General features: G+C 41.1%; 1 protein-coding gene across 1 annotated transcript in view; it reads right to left on the bottom strand.

Moving 5' to 3' along the window:
- Tceanc2 (transcription elongation factor A N-terminal and central domain containing 2) overlaps window positions 1-13,329 on the bottom strand; it is a 40,167-nt gene that overhangs the window by 19,254 nt on the left and 7,584 nt on the right. Inside the window, exon 3 of the mRNA XM_004874643.4 lies at window positions 8,483-8,624. Within this exon, the coding sequence (XP_004874700.2) occupies window positions 8,483-8,624 (142 nt within the window). The remainder of the gene's footprint in view (window positions 1-8,482; window positions 8,625-13,329) is intronic.

Genomic DNA, 13,329 nt, shown 5'->3' with positions numbered 1-13,329 from the left:
ACTTTACAGAATTGTTACAGGGGTCAGATGGGTCATAGATATGAACACACTTTATAAATATAGGTGGGCTTTTTTTTTTAGTCGTTAACTAATCACAAATGAAAATGAGGCATCTCTGAAAGCAGGTCAATATGACTGGCATAAACCTCCCCCCAAAACATTTACACAGACAGTGTTGCAAAGTGGCACATGCCTACTCACCAGGCCGAGAGGACATGGGCTATGCCACTGCCTCATCAGTTCTTTCCTCAATGCCCCTTGCCTGCTGGCTTTCTTTACAATAAAGGTATACACTCACAGACTCCTTGTGATTGCCAGATCCAAAACTCTCCCCGCCTGGCCCTCCCTTTCCCACTTTATGTCTTCCCACATCATCTGAGGACAGAGACCACTTGCTTCCCCTCGCTCTGAAACGCTCCTCCCTGGCCTGCGTGGCACTAGACTTCCTTGTCCTTCTCCCGCTCTAACTGCACTCCTCAGCCTCAGCCACTGCCCCACTGCAGCTTCTCCCCCAGACTTAGTCCTTCAGTCCTTTGGACGTTCCTCTCACCCAGAGAATTCATCCACTTAGGTAACTTTAAACAAACATGTCCTAAAAAATGATTTCCAAATATGCATTTCTAGCCTAGAATTTTAATCTGAGTTTCAATCAAAAAGCCCCAACTTCCCGCTGGAGATTTCCACCAAAAACTCCTATCAGGGAAAAATGCTAGGGAACTGACTAAAATGGAAACACTTAGGAGTAAACTCCAATTTGAGGTGTAGAAGAAAAAGAACTAAATGAGTTTTAAAAGAGTTAAGTCTGAGCAGATGGCAGAATCCATAAAGAAGGTCCAATAAAATAAAGGCACCTACAGTTGGGTCCAGGACACAACATGGTCAGGAGCCAGGAAGGAGCACTGCTCCACAGGACCTGGGTTCTCACTGCAGCTCCGGTGCTAACTATGTCTGAGGCCCTGTATCAGTCACTTCTGCTCTCTGGGACTCAGTTTCCTTGTTCATAAACTGAGGCAGCTAAATGGATTTACAGAGCTCATAGAAACAGATAAGAGAACTTTAAAATTCCCCAATAAATGGACAAAGAACACAAATGACATATACAAAAAGAAAGAACAAAGTGTCAATTAATACATGGCAAATGATTCATTCTACACAGCAAATGAAAACAAGATGCTACTTTTACATATTAGATTAGTAAGATTTTTAAAAAATAGGAGTGGAAAGTGGAACAACCTTTCTAAAAAAATCTAAGATTCAAAAATGGATCAAGAGAGTTGATGAAGCCAGGAACTACTGGGTTTTGGAGATTATTTTTTCTTTTTTCTTTTCTTTGAGTGAGGGAACTTTTGGAAAGGAATAGAAAATTAATGTGAATTGGTATGATTTTATTTAATTAAAATTATTGTAACAGTTTTTATAAAGTAGCTAGAATGTTTTACCATTTGATTTGGATTTGCATTACTTAAAATACTTCACTTGTGGTTTGTGGTCTTCAAAATAAATTTCAAGGCACTTTAAAACCAAAAAAAAGTTCAAGACAGGAGATGCATAACCAAGAGGGTATCTGGACTAAGGCCTCAGTTAAATAGGAGAGGTGGGCTAGCTCTCTGGCTAAGCAACAAAGGACTGAGGGCTGAGCTTCACAGAAAAATGCTCTCATTAGGGAAAAGGTGACAAAGTGAAGAAATGGGAAACAAGACACAGGAAGATGGCAGGCTAGAAAAGCCCTAGAGAAAATCTTGCCCAACCTTGTTACTTTCCACTAATTTGACAAACACATCCTGAGCTCTGTTATATACCATACTAATGCTGGGAATATACTGGTGAATAAAATTGCATGGTTCTACTGGCACGGAGTTATTGCATAGTAAATAAAAAATAAATAATTAAACAAGTAATTATAAACTGAGATAAGAGGTATGAAGAAAACGGTTTTAAAAAGATACAAAATTGGCAGTTTAGCATCACTTATTGTTATGGTTTAGATCTAAAATGCCCTCCTGCCCTGCCAGGCATGGTGGCACACACCTGTAATCCCAGCACTTGGGAGGCTGAGGCAGGAGGATTACCACAAGGCCAGACTAAACTGTCTCCAAAAAAAAAAGGCTCCCTACATTTCACGTGTTTGGAAGGCGACTGGACTGTGCGGGGCTGCTGCTGTGGGAAGGGGGCTCTGGTCAGAAGAGTCAGTCACTGGGGGCGTAGCTTAGAAGGGTTTCATCCTCCTCCCCAGCTCCTCCCTTCTCTCTCTGCTTCAGGGCCGCCATGAGGTAAGCAGCTTTTCCTCCGCCCCTCTGCCATGCTACCCTGCCTTGCAGCCAGCTGACTGTGGGCTATAACTGTGAGGCAAAACGAACCTCTCCTCCTTGCAGTTGTGGGTGTCAGGTGTTGTGTCTTAGCATCGAGAAAGTAACTAAGACACTTAGGTCAACAGAAAAGAGAATAATCAATGGTCTCACATTCACAGTTCTGGGAAGATGAGAACTGACAATGAAATCACTTGTGCCCTGCAAGAGGGGAGAAACCAGCTTAGAAGGGTTAGCAAAGGAGCAGGAGGGCCAGAAGTGGGAGTTGTCAGGATGGTTTTTAAAGGAATTCAACTGTAAAAGGAAAAACAGTAAAAAGGTATCTGGGAAAAGTGGCAAAGACAAAGGGGAGGGTCTGAACATGTCTGAAAGGAGAGAGAGCAAGCCAGTGCAAGGACACCAATGGTGACAAAGCAAGCAGCACTGGGCGCCCTATTTCCCTTGGCTCCCTGACTGGGTCCCCTAAGGAGCTGGTTTTCTTCTCCATTTTCACAGGCTCCATGCTTCTGTCATGTCTCACCTGGATGACAAGAGCCTTCCACACCTTGTCTCCATGGCTGCTCACTCCCTGCCCTCCTTCAGCCATTTGCCCCTTCAACCTTTCGACCAGACCTGACCTGTGCCTGTCCATCCCATCCACATTCATCACCCCTGCGCCTGCTCTATTTTTTCTCTTTTCCACAGCAGTTATCTTCTATAATAACTATACCAGTTACTCATGTTTCTTTATTGCCTGTGTCCTCACTAGAACATAAGCCTCACAAGGGTAGGGATTTTATTTATTTATTTATTTATTTAGGCACCGGGGATCGAACTCAGGTCCTTGTACTTGCGCAGAAGGCGGCAAAACTACTGAGCTAAATCCCCAGCCCAAGGGTAGGGATTTTTACCAAGTTTGCTCTCAGGCATCCAGGATAGTGCCTGGTACAGGGCAGGCATTCAATAACTATTAGTTGAGTGAATATTTGAATGACTTCCTACTCAACCTCTCTTTCTCTGTTATCACTCCTCTCTCACACATTCTTCCTTGGCTACCAGAAACTCTAATCATATCATTCTACAGCTCAAAACCACTGAAAGTTCTAGGAACAGTTTTTCCCCCAAAGCTCACAGGTTGCTAATGATGCTCCAATGAAAGGGTAGAAAGAAATGAACAGGTTTCTTTCTCTTTCTGTCTTTCTGTAAGATTTTCTTCTATCTTAAAAACCAGGACTTTCTTCAATTTCCATGTCCTTCCTCATTATCACCTCTCTTATTTCAGCACTGAACTTTTCAGAAGACTTGTCTATTTCTAGTTTCATTTCTGTACCTCTTCCTAGTTCCCCTAATCTTGCCTTTGAAACTGTCCTAACAAAGATTAATATTGACTTTATTTTGTAAAATCTAGTGTGCAATTTTTAGATTAAGCTTATTTGGCCCCTTGATAATTGTGGACCCTGCTGCCCAACCCTTCCCCTGCCCCCCAAAAACCCTCTTTCCTATGCATTTTATGACAGCATTCTCCTGTTTCCTTTCTCCTCTGATCACACTCTCAGTTTCCCTGTACAAGTCCCTTAAACAGAATGTCCATCAGGATTTGGGACTTGACTCTTTGCTTTACAAATCTTTTCTCACATTTCAGCCTTGTACGTCCAACATCCTGTTGGACGTTTCCCCTGGGATATTTAGTACGTCAAACACAAGAAGTCTAGGGGCCAGGGATTTAACTCAGTGGTTCCGCCGCCTGCCTTGCAAGCGCAAGGACCCGAGTTTGATCTCCGGTACCAAAAAAAAAAAAAAAAAAAAGAAGTCTAAAGCAGAATTTACTCCCCCACTTTCAAACCTGATGTTCCCTATTGCAATGTCACGATCGCCCCCTACTTGCCCTTAGCAGAAACCTTCTTCTGCATTAGAAACCTAGGCCTTGGGCTTCACTCTTCATCATCACTCTCAATATCTAATCGCTCTCCAGGTCGCCTGGCTTTATTACATGTATATCTCTTAATTCCAACTACACTTCCGCACCCCCATGATTCTTACTACACCCAGGCCACCCTCATGTTGTACCCAGATTACTTCAGTAGCTTCCTACCTGGGCCTCCTGCCAGTAGGTTTGCTTCTCTCCAACCCTTTAGAGATCTCCAACTAGAAAGATTTTTCTGAAAAGAAAATCTGAATATGTCATACCTCTATTCAAAACTCATTAACAATAACACTCTTATCTTCAGAATAAAGAGCAAACTTTCAGGCTGTATGGCTGCAGAACAATTAGATTCTAGATAAAAAACCTACCTCATTCCTATCAACCAAAAAGTTAGCAATGGTTAGAAGGGAGCCTGAGGGAGGAAAGGGGCCACCCTAGGGACATATACCAAGAGCAGTGTTGCTGAAATACTTAGCTTTGAGTGAGTGGTAAAATGGGAGAGGTAATCCTGGTTCTCCCACACTAAGGTGGGCTCTTTGAAACATGCTAAAATATCTTAGGCCAGAGGTGGTCTGACTATTGGAAGAAACAAAAGCAGCAGCTAATCCCAGTTAGGGAGAAGATTATCCAATTTAGTCCCCACAGAACTCCTATATACTAAAAAAAAAGACATGAGCTTACAACTAAAAATCAAAAAGCACACAGGTGGACAAGCACTCTGAGGGTCAGCAGAAACAATAAACAACAAATCTATGGGCCGGGGATTTAGCTGTGTTTCTGCCACCTGCCTCGCAAGTACAAGGTCCCAAGTTTGATCCCCGGTACCAAAAAAACAAAAACAAAAAAACAACAAATCTAAATCCCTAAGGACTATAAATATGAGGCAAGTCAGATGAAGAATAAAGGAGGGCTACATATTAAATGTTTCAAGAAATAAAAGGCACAATCCCAAGAATGTACCAATAGAATTGATAAGAATCACATTTAGGAAAAAGAGGAAACTTGCAAAATCAGACTTTTGAAATTAAAAATTTTCAATGAATGGGTTAAATAGAGTTAGTTCAAGAGAATTGGTGGGTTGGAAGATATACAATATGTCTGAAGAAACTACCTAGAATGCTGAATGATAAAGAGATAAAAAATATGACAGACAAGATATAAAATATGGAAAATAGGCTTAACATCTAATTGTAGAATCGCAGAAAGAGGAACAATAAGAGAGAGGTACTTCTGAAGAGATAATGGGTGTACATCTCCAACACCTAAATGTCAATCTGCAGGTCTAAAAAGTATAATATACCTAGGATAAATAAAAAGAAACATGGCAGGGCATGGTACTGCATGCCTGTAATCCCAGCAATCTATGGGAAGCTAAGGCCAGAGGATTGCAAGTTCAAGCCCAGCTTGGGCAACTTGGTGAGATTCTGTGTCAAAATAGAAAACAAAAAATAAGCTTGGGATATAGCTCAATGCAAAGACCCTGGGTTCAATTTCCAGTTCAGCAAAGAAAAAGGCGGGGGGCAGGGGGAAGAGGAGGAGGAGGAGGAGGAGAAATATGTGCCATGGTAGCCGGTCCACAAGATAGTTCCCAGTGATTTCATCTCCTGCTATTCACGCTATTGTACAGCTGCCTTTCAAACTGTACTAAGGTTAGTCTGGTGCAGACACCAGTAGGATGTGAAGGAAGGGATACTGTGTTACTTCTGAGACTGGGCTATAAAAGAAAGTGTCTTCCATCTCGGTTACTCTCTTGCTTCTTGTTCTCTCCAAGATCACACCGCTGCAGGGAAACCCACTGCCAGGTCATGGGCAACCCTAAAGAGAGGCCCAAATGATGAGAGACTGAGACCCCCTACAAGCAACCCTGTGAGCGAGCCCTTCTGGAAGGAGATCCTCAAGTCCTGGTCAGGCCTCAAGTGACCACAGTCCCAGCCAACAGCTTGACCAAATCCTCTTAAAACACACTTGAGCCAGAACCACCCAGAAAAACTGTGTGAAACAATCAAGTATTGTGTTAAATGTTAGGGTAATTTTCACACCGTGATAGATAACTAATACATTGCCAAGCCCAGTTTTGAATGGCTTGCAGAGTCTTCTCCATCTGGCCTAGACTCTCCAGCCTCACTTCTTGCCACATATTCACTCACAAATTACACTTCAAACACACAAACTTCTTTGGGTTTTTGGAAATGCACCATGTTCTCTCCCACTTCCACCCTCTGTACAGCTTACAAGATGTGCTTCCTGCCTGACACATTCTTCAACACCTTCTCCCTTCTTTCAACACTTGTACACCCTCAACTCACTGCTCCCCATCATCAAAGCACTCATCACACAGTACAGTGGTGTTGATAAATTGTTCGTCTTCTCATTAGACCTCAGGCTCCAAAAAGATGGGGACAATACCTCTCTCCATTATTATGCTCACATAGTTTCTAGGACAAAGACTGTACTCAGTAAATATTTGTCCCTTAAAACCCACAGGATAGGGACAAGCAGGAAGGGTAATGGTTGGTGATTATAAACATTCTCATGCAATGATTCAAATGAAATCTTCAGCACTCAACTGACATAATTTTTAAACAACCAACAAATTCCTACACAGCATCCCATATACTCTCAAATTTAGGGGAGGTTTAGGGCCTAGGTTCAAAAGTTGGATGGTTTCCAGCCCTTCCTAAGTCAAACCCAGTTGTAGTTTATTATTATGCTAGAACTGAAATCTCCAAACATCAGACACACCCATTCCTGAAAGCACACTCACAACTGTATTCAAATGCCAAACAAAATTACTTTTTAAAAAATTACCACCTACATTTGTAGGACAATTTCAGCTTATTGACTTTTAAGAGCTGATCATATGTGGTATTTGTGGTGTATGTCTAAATAAGAACACGTACATGCACATATGTACATAAAACATGTCATAAAATATTAATCACTAGTACCCTCTACTGGCAGAAACACCTTCTCTGTTCATATGAATGGACTTATTGCCCTCTAGTGACCACAACCTATAAAGACAGAAAATCCAGCAGCAGATGGGAGAATCTCCTTCCCTAGCAGGATGGGGTTTTATGTTCTTTAACCATCTAATTTTCTCAGATTTCGGTTTATATTACAGGGGTGCAACTCTAAAACTCTTGGGGGCCCTCTAGGGATTTCACACATCTCTTCCCAGCTGTTAGTGCCAGTCAGAATCGGCTGTCTCTCCTGCTTCTCAGGAACAAGAGGTCAAGGGGAGGCAGAAGAGGCAACGGCTGCACTAGCGAGGCAAGAGCGGCAGCTGTGAGTGACTGCCCTGGCCTCCCTGGGGAGCTAGGAGCAGCTTGAGGAACACATGTTGGCCCTCCCTTGTATATTACCCACAGTTGTGCACTGTTCTAAAATGGCAATTCAACATAGTCCTTCACTTACCTTTGAAATATCTCCAAAGCTGTACTAAATGATGCAAAAGGCAAATGTTGCTGTCATTTTGTTTTATAAACCAGCCCCTGCAAGTTATTTCTACTTTGGACAGAAAAACGAAGTTTCTTTCAAGATTTAACTGAAATGTCACCTCCTCTTTGAAGCCTTTTCTGAACTAACCAGATTTAGGTGACTGCTCTGTCCTTCAGGGCAGCATATACCTAGTCTAGATCAGAATGGAACCCAGAACATTACATTTAGATGGTTTATTTATAACCCAAATTTCACTCTTCTCATTTGCCTACCTGCTTGTATTGCCTGCCAAACTTTAAGATCCTTGAGGCTATAAACCATGTCTTACTCATTTCTGCACAACCAGCATCAAGCACACTCAAAATGGTACCTACTGCCAGTTACCAGTATAGAAGGTAGGCATTTAGGAACTTTTATAGCAATTTGACAGAGTAATTCTATATCTGCTGTGCCTAATTTTAAAAAGTGGTTCTTGTCCGGGTGTGGTGCTACACACTGGTAATCCCAGCACCCTGGAGGCTAAGGCAGAATTACCGTGAGTTCGAGGCCAGCCTGGGCTACACAGTGAGTTCAAGGCCACCCTGAACCACATAGTGGGACGTCTCAAAACAACAGCAACAAAGTAGACCTTGTGTCTATATATTTTTTGTCTTGTATATTTTAATTGTTTTCTGTGCAACCACTGGAGAATTTTTTTTAAAAAACAACAGCCTTTTCCCAAAAATAACTTGAAAAGCACAGGGCAGATAACTTATTATTTGAAAGTAAGAGGAAGGGAAGAAGAAAGGAGGCAAAGCAGAAGTACTTTTCATAAAATTCAGAAGCAACATACCTATCCTTGTTGATTTTAACACTTCCCTGGAGGGTATTTTCTTCTTTAATTCTCGTAAGGCTTCGACCAGGTTCTCTTTGGTTTGATCAGGAAGCTCCAACATACTTTTCCATCTTTTTATGTCTTCTATGACCACAACTCTCTGAGAAAAAAAAAAAGTCATTTGGAAAATGGAAAATTTTCATTAGAAAGACATCTGCCTTCACCTGAGCTAATGGGGCTCCTATTGACATATGAATTATTGATTATGACCTGAGCCAAAGCACAGTGTGTCTGATGGCCCCAAATGATGGGTAATTGCTTAAAAGCAGGTCTTGCTTACTGCAAATCAGGAAAAGAGTTGCATCTATTAGGAAAAGTGCAAGTTTTAATCTTACCATGTCAGACACCACGGGGCACTTAGCAGTGAAAGGTAATAAGGAAAAGAAAAAGGATGCTAAGGTGAATCAACCTTATAGCTCACTTAAGACTGTCTTAATTCATAGGCATAGACAGAGAGCAGAAGTCATAAAGACATGTTTATTTCAACAATAAAAAACACACTTCAATGGTTCCCCACTTCCAAGGGGAAAACTCAAACTCAAACTTTTTTTTTTTTTTTTTTTTTGATACCTGGGATTGAACTTGGGACCTTGAGCTTATGAGGCAGGTGGTGGCACCACTGAGCTAAATCCTGGCCCTCAAACTTTTTTTTTTTTTTTTTCGACTGGGGATCGAATTCAGGTCCTGGTGCTTGTGCAGCAGGTGGCAAAACCACTGAGCTAAATCCCCAGCCCCAGAGTAACCTACTACCTACAATGAAAATGGCTGATATTTTGCTGTTTCCCATAATAAAATACTATAAAATTTAAATCTTTTATAAACCTTTTGCCAAACTTATTTCCCTCTGACCCTTCCCAGATGAAACTACCATTTTAAAGTTGATATAAAGTTTCCCATTAAGTGTAAAATACTAGCAATTAAGAAATATAGGTGAAGGAGAGGGGAAAGCTCTTTGTGTTGTAAGTTTTTGATAGTTTTTAAATTATTTCAACTAAAAAAAAAATAGTAAAGTGGCAGACAAAAAATAAAAGTTGCCCGCGCATGGTGTCACATGCCCGTAATCCCAGCACTTAGGAGGCTGAAGCAGGAGGATCACTGTGAGTTCAAATCCAGCCTGGACTACACAGTGAGACTCTGTCTCCAAAAAAAGGTTGCTTTTATAATTACAAAATTAAAAATCTGGTGTCCAATCATCATTGCTCTGGAGAGGTGGATTCTTAGGGATTAGAATGGGGTATCAAGAGGCTTCTGAGATCCTGGTAATGTTTCCCTGATCTGGATGCTGGTGTGTTCACGTTGTAGAAATTCCTTAAGATTAACAATTAGGATTTGTGCATTTTTCTACACGCATATTTGATAAGGTAGTTTGATTAAAAAAAAAGTAGTCCTCCTGAAAAAAATCTCATCTCCTTCCCTTGGCTGGGGTCTGCTTCTAGCACAGAAGCCCACTGTAGCAGGGAGGGTAAGTTTGAAGAAATGAAAGGAAAAGCTTACTTTCTTGCTGATGCCATGTACTCAGGTTTTGGCGCTCTCTGAACTGGCAGATATTTAAAGCAGACTTTTTCTCTTACATGATAGCCTTTGTAGTTCCTTGGAGAGCTCCCATTACTGAGATCTCACCTGCGACACCAAAACATGGGCAAATGCTTCTCCCAGCCAGCCACTTACACACACTCCCCTAAGCCCCAGGTGTTGGTAGTGCACTTCACATGGACTTAGTAGGGTCCCATTGTCCTTCCCAGGACCCTGGTGACCCCCAACCACTTTAATTCAACTCCAGGCCAGCCAGAACTTTCTTCCATGATTGCCCATAATTTTTCCCCTAAAAAAAATACTAAAGGTAACAGTCTTCTTGATGTTGCCATTTCGCCCTCTGGCATAAGTCTGTCATTGTCTCTGCACTTAAGACTTTCCCAGGCACAGGTCTGATCCCTGTGCCCACCACCTCCAGGAGCTGAAGTCAAGTTCTCCGTGTGAAACTCCCACAGTACACACACTCTGAAGCCATTCTTTCTCCTCTCTTCCTTTAAATTCAACCTTCTCTGCAGCTGATGGTTCAGGATTCCAAAACTGATCTTCCTGGACTGTTTTCACAAGGCTTACATAGATGGTCCAGAATCTCACTGGGAACATATTATTTGACACCTATTGCTTTGTTCTTGACTTTCAGGGCCCTCAGTTGAAACTAAAAGTCCTTTTCTATCAGGTGGAATATAAAATATTATTAATGTTAAGTGGTATGAGAAATATATAAACCCAAATAAGGGGATATTTTCAACAGGAAGCTATGAATATCATGCTTTTTTCACTCCATGTATTTTATGATCCCAGTTATTTTTAGTAGTATTGCATAGTATTCCATTATTTTTATATACAAGTAGCTTAGAATTTTGAAATCTATTCTCCTAATGAGTATTTAGAGTTTTTCTCCCCCTTATGTTTTTCCTATTATAAACAATGCTCCAATGAACTCCTGCCTATGACAGACTTTTAAAAATAGATTTCTTCCACCCCTTTATTTTCATCTTTTCTGGGCTATTATGCTTCAAATATCCTATGGCTGCTTTATTTTCCCCCCTTCCCCTACTCAAGTGAGAATCTCTCTTTTAGCAGACATGCTTAGTTTATGCATTTACTAGGGTTACCAAGAATTAAATATAGGTTCTCTTCTTTTCTCTTTTCTTATCTTCCATTAACAGACTGAGTTTTCTTAACTTTGTTTTTATTTTATGGCTTAAAAGTTAGTTTAGAAATTATATTTCTTTCATTTTAGTATACCCTTATAATTTTTAAGATGTATGATCAATAAAATCTATAGCAGCCTTCTCTTTGCAAGCCTCTATTTCAAAAACTCCTTTTATATTATCTTTCCTTTCACATTTCTATTTTTCTGTGATGTACTCTAGGTGATTTCCTCAGATCTAGCTTCCAATACACTATTACTCTCTTTAGCTACAATTTGTCTACTTTTAATCTGTTCAATGTGTTTCTGATCTAACAAATGGATTTTTTTCATCGTACAAATTATGTATTTTCTTCCAAACCTGCCTGTTCTCTTTTCATACTGCCTCATTTTTATCTTAGGATTGCTATTCATTTCTTTACCTCTGTGAACCCTGTAGATATATTTAAGGTCTCTTTCAGATTGTTCTCTTATCTCTACTTCTTGGGATCAAGAGTCTATTACATCTGTTCATTCTCCCTTCTGGTATTTTCTTATAAAGTTTGTAATTTTTGACCATGAGTTCATATTCAAAGGGGATTTTTTTTTTTTTTTTTCGAGACAGGGTCTCACTATGTAGTTCAAGCTGAACTTGAACTCACTATGTAGCCCAGGCTGACCTGGAACTCACAGTGATTCTCCTGCATCAGCCTCCTGAATGCTGGGTCTACAGGTGTGCACCAAGATTCCCAGCTTCAAAGGCGACTGTTTTCCATGGCAGACCTGTGTTCCCTAAGATGTGAAGTCTCTCAATAGGGAAATCTCAGGGCCAGGGATTTAGCTCAGTGGTTCTGGCGCCTGCTTCGCAAGTGCAAGATCCTGAGTTCGATCCCTGGTACCAAAAAAAAAAGGAAAGAAAGAATTCCACATATATGCCAGACATGGTGGCACATACCTGTGGTCCCAGCACTCAGGAGGCTGAGGCAGGAGGACTGCCCTGAGTGTGAGGCCAGCCTGGGTTACATAATGAGTTCAAAGTCATCCTAAACTACATATTGAGACCCTGCAAAAACAAAAACAAAACAAACAAAAAACACAACCCAACAACAACAAAAAAGAATTCAAAGAAATGTTTCCTTATCTTTGTCCAAATATGGCCCTGAAAATACGTATTTCAAATTCTTACCTAAATCATTTAGGATGTGTCAAGAGCCATTCTACATAAATTTTTTTTGGAAAATCATTTCATAATTTAAGTATGGCTATAGCTATCTAATCCCCAATGTCACCTTGCCCATGAGCCAGCTATGGCATATGGAAACAACTCCGTTTTGCCTCTGGTCTGAAGGCCTCAGTGGCCCCATGATACTGTGATGCTCAAGGGCAAGTGTACATCAGCTGAAGACATCTTGGTTCTTTGAGAAATGAGCAGTAATAAAAAAACCAGAAAGGTGGGGCCTGGGATTTAGCTCAGTGGTGCTGCTACCTGCCTCATAGACACAAGGTCCTGAGTTTGATCCCCAATCTCTGATCCCCAGTACCAAAAAAAAAAGAGAGAAAGGTTTTACCTGATGGAAGGACAAGTTATTTATTAGCCCACTATTTTGGCCCACCTACTATTATAAGAATGCTCTCCTTATCACCCTCATCAACATAAGATCCTCAGTGACCTAAGATCCTCATGAGCATAAGATCTTCACCAACATAGGATTACCGCCACCCTCTAAGTCACCTGCTACTCCCTCCAATTATTTTGTGTACCAAATAAATGATGGCTAGCTTGGAGTGTCTTTGTCTTTCTTTACTCTGAGGCACTGACCTCCTGGCCACCCATGTACTTTGAAATTATTCAAGTCTCTATTGTCTTTTTTTCTTTAGCCCTCGCTGTCCCCTTTCTAGGCAGTCGGAGGATTGATCACCCTCCAATAAGGATGCAAATGGACAGAAAAGGAATAGAAAAGTTATAATGAGGAGCAAAACAGTCTTCACCAGGAAGATGGGCTCTCCATCTGGTATTTCAGCCGGGGATGGCTGCAATAACAGGTTTGACAAAAACAATTAAGGAAAATGATTCACTCGTAAGCAATAATGTGGGCACAATTCCACTGCTTGCGGGGCAGGAGACAATATATTGGCTAGTTAA

The sequence above is a fragment of the Heterocephalus glaber genome, unplaced genomic scaffold, assembly GCF_053883595.1.
Source record: "Heterocephalus glaber isolate CG9 unplaced genomic scaffold, H.glaber_assembly_v1.0 deba00001449, whole genome shotgun sequence".
Lineage (NCBI taxonomy): Eukaryota > Metazoa > Chordata > Mammalia > Rodentia > Bathyergidae > Heterocephalus > Heterocephalus glaber.
The sequence above is the reverse complement of the archived record's forward strand: the minus strand, read 5'-3'. Positions and strand labels throughout refer to the sequence as shown.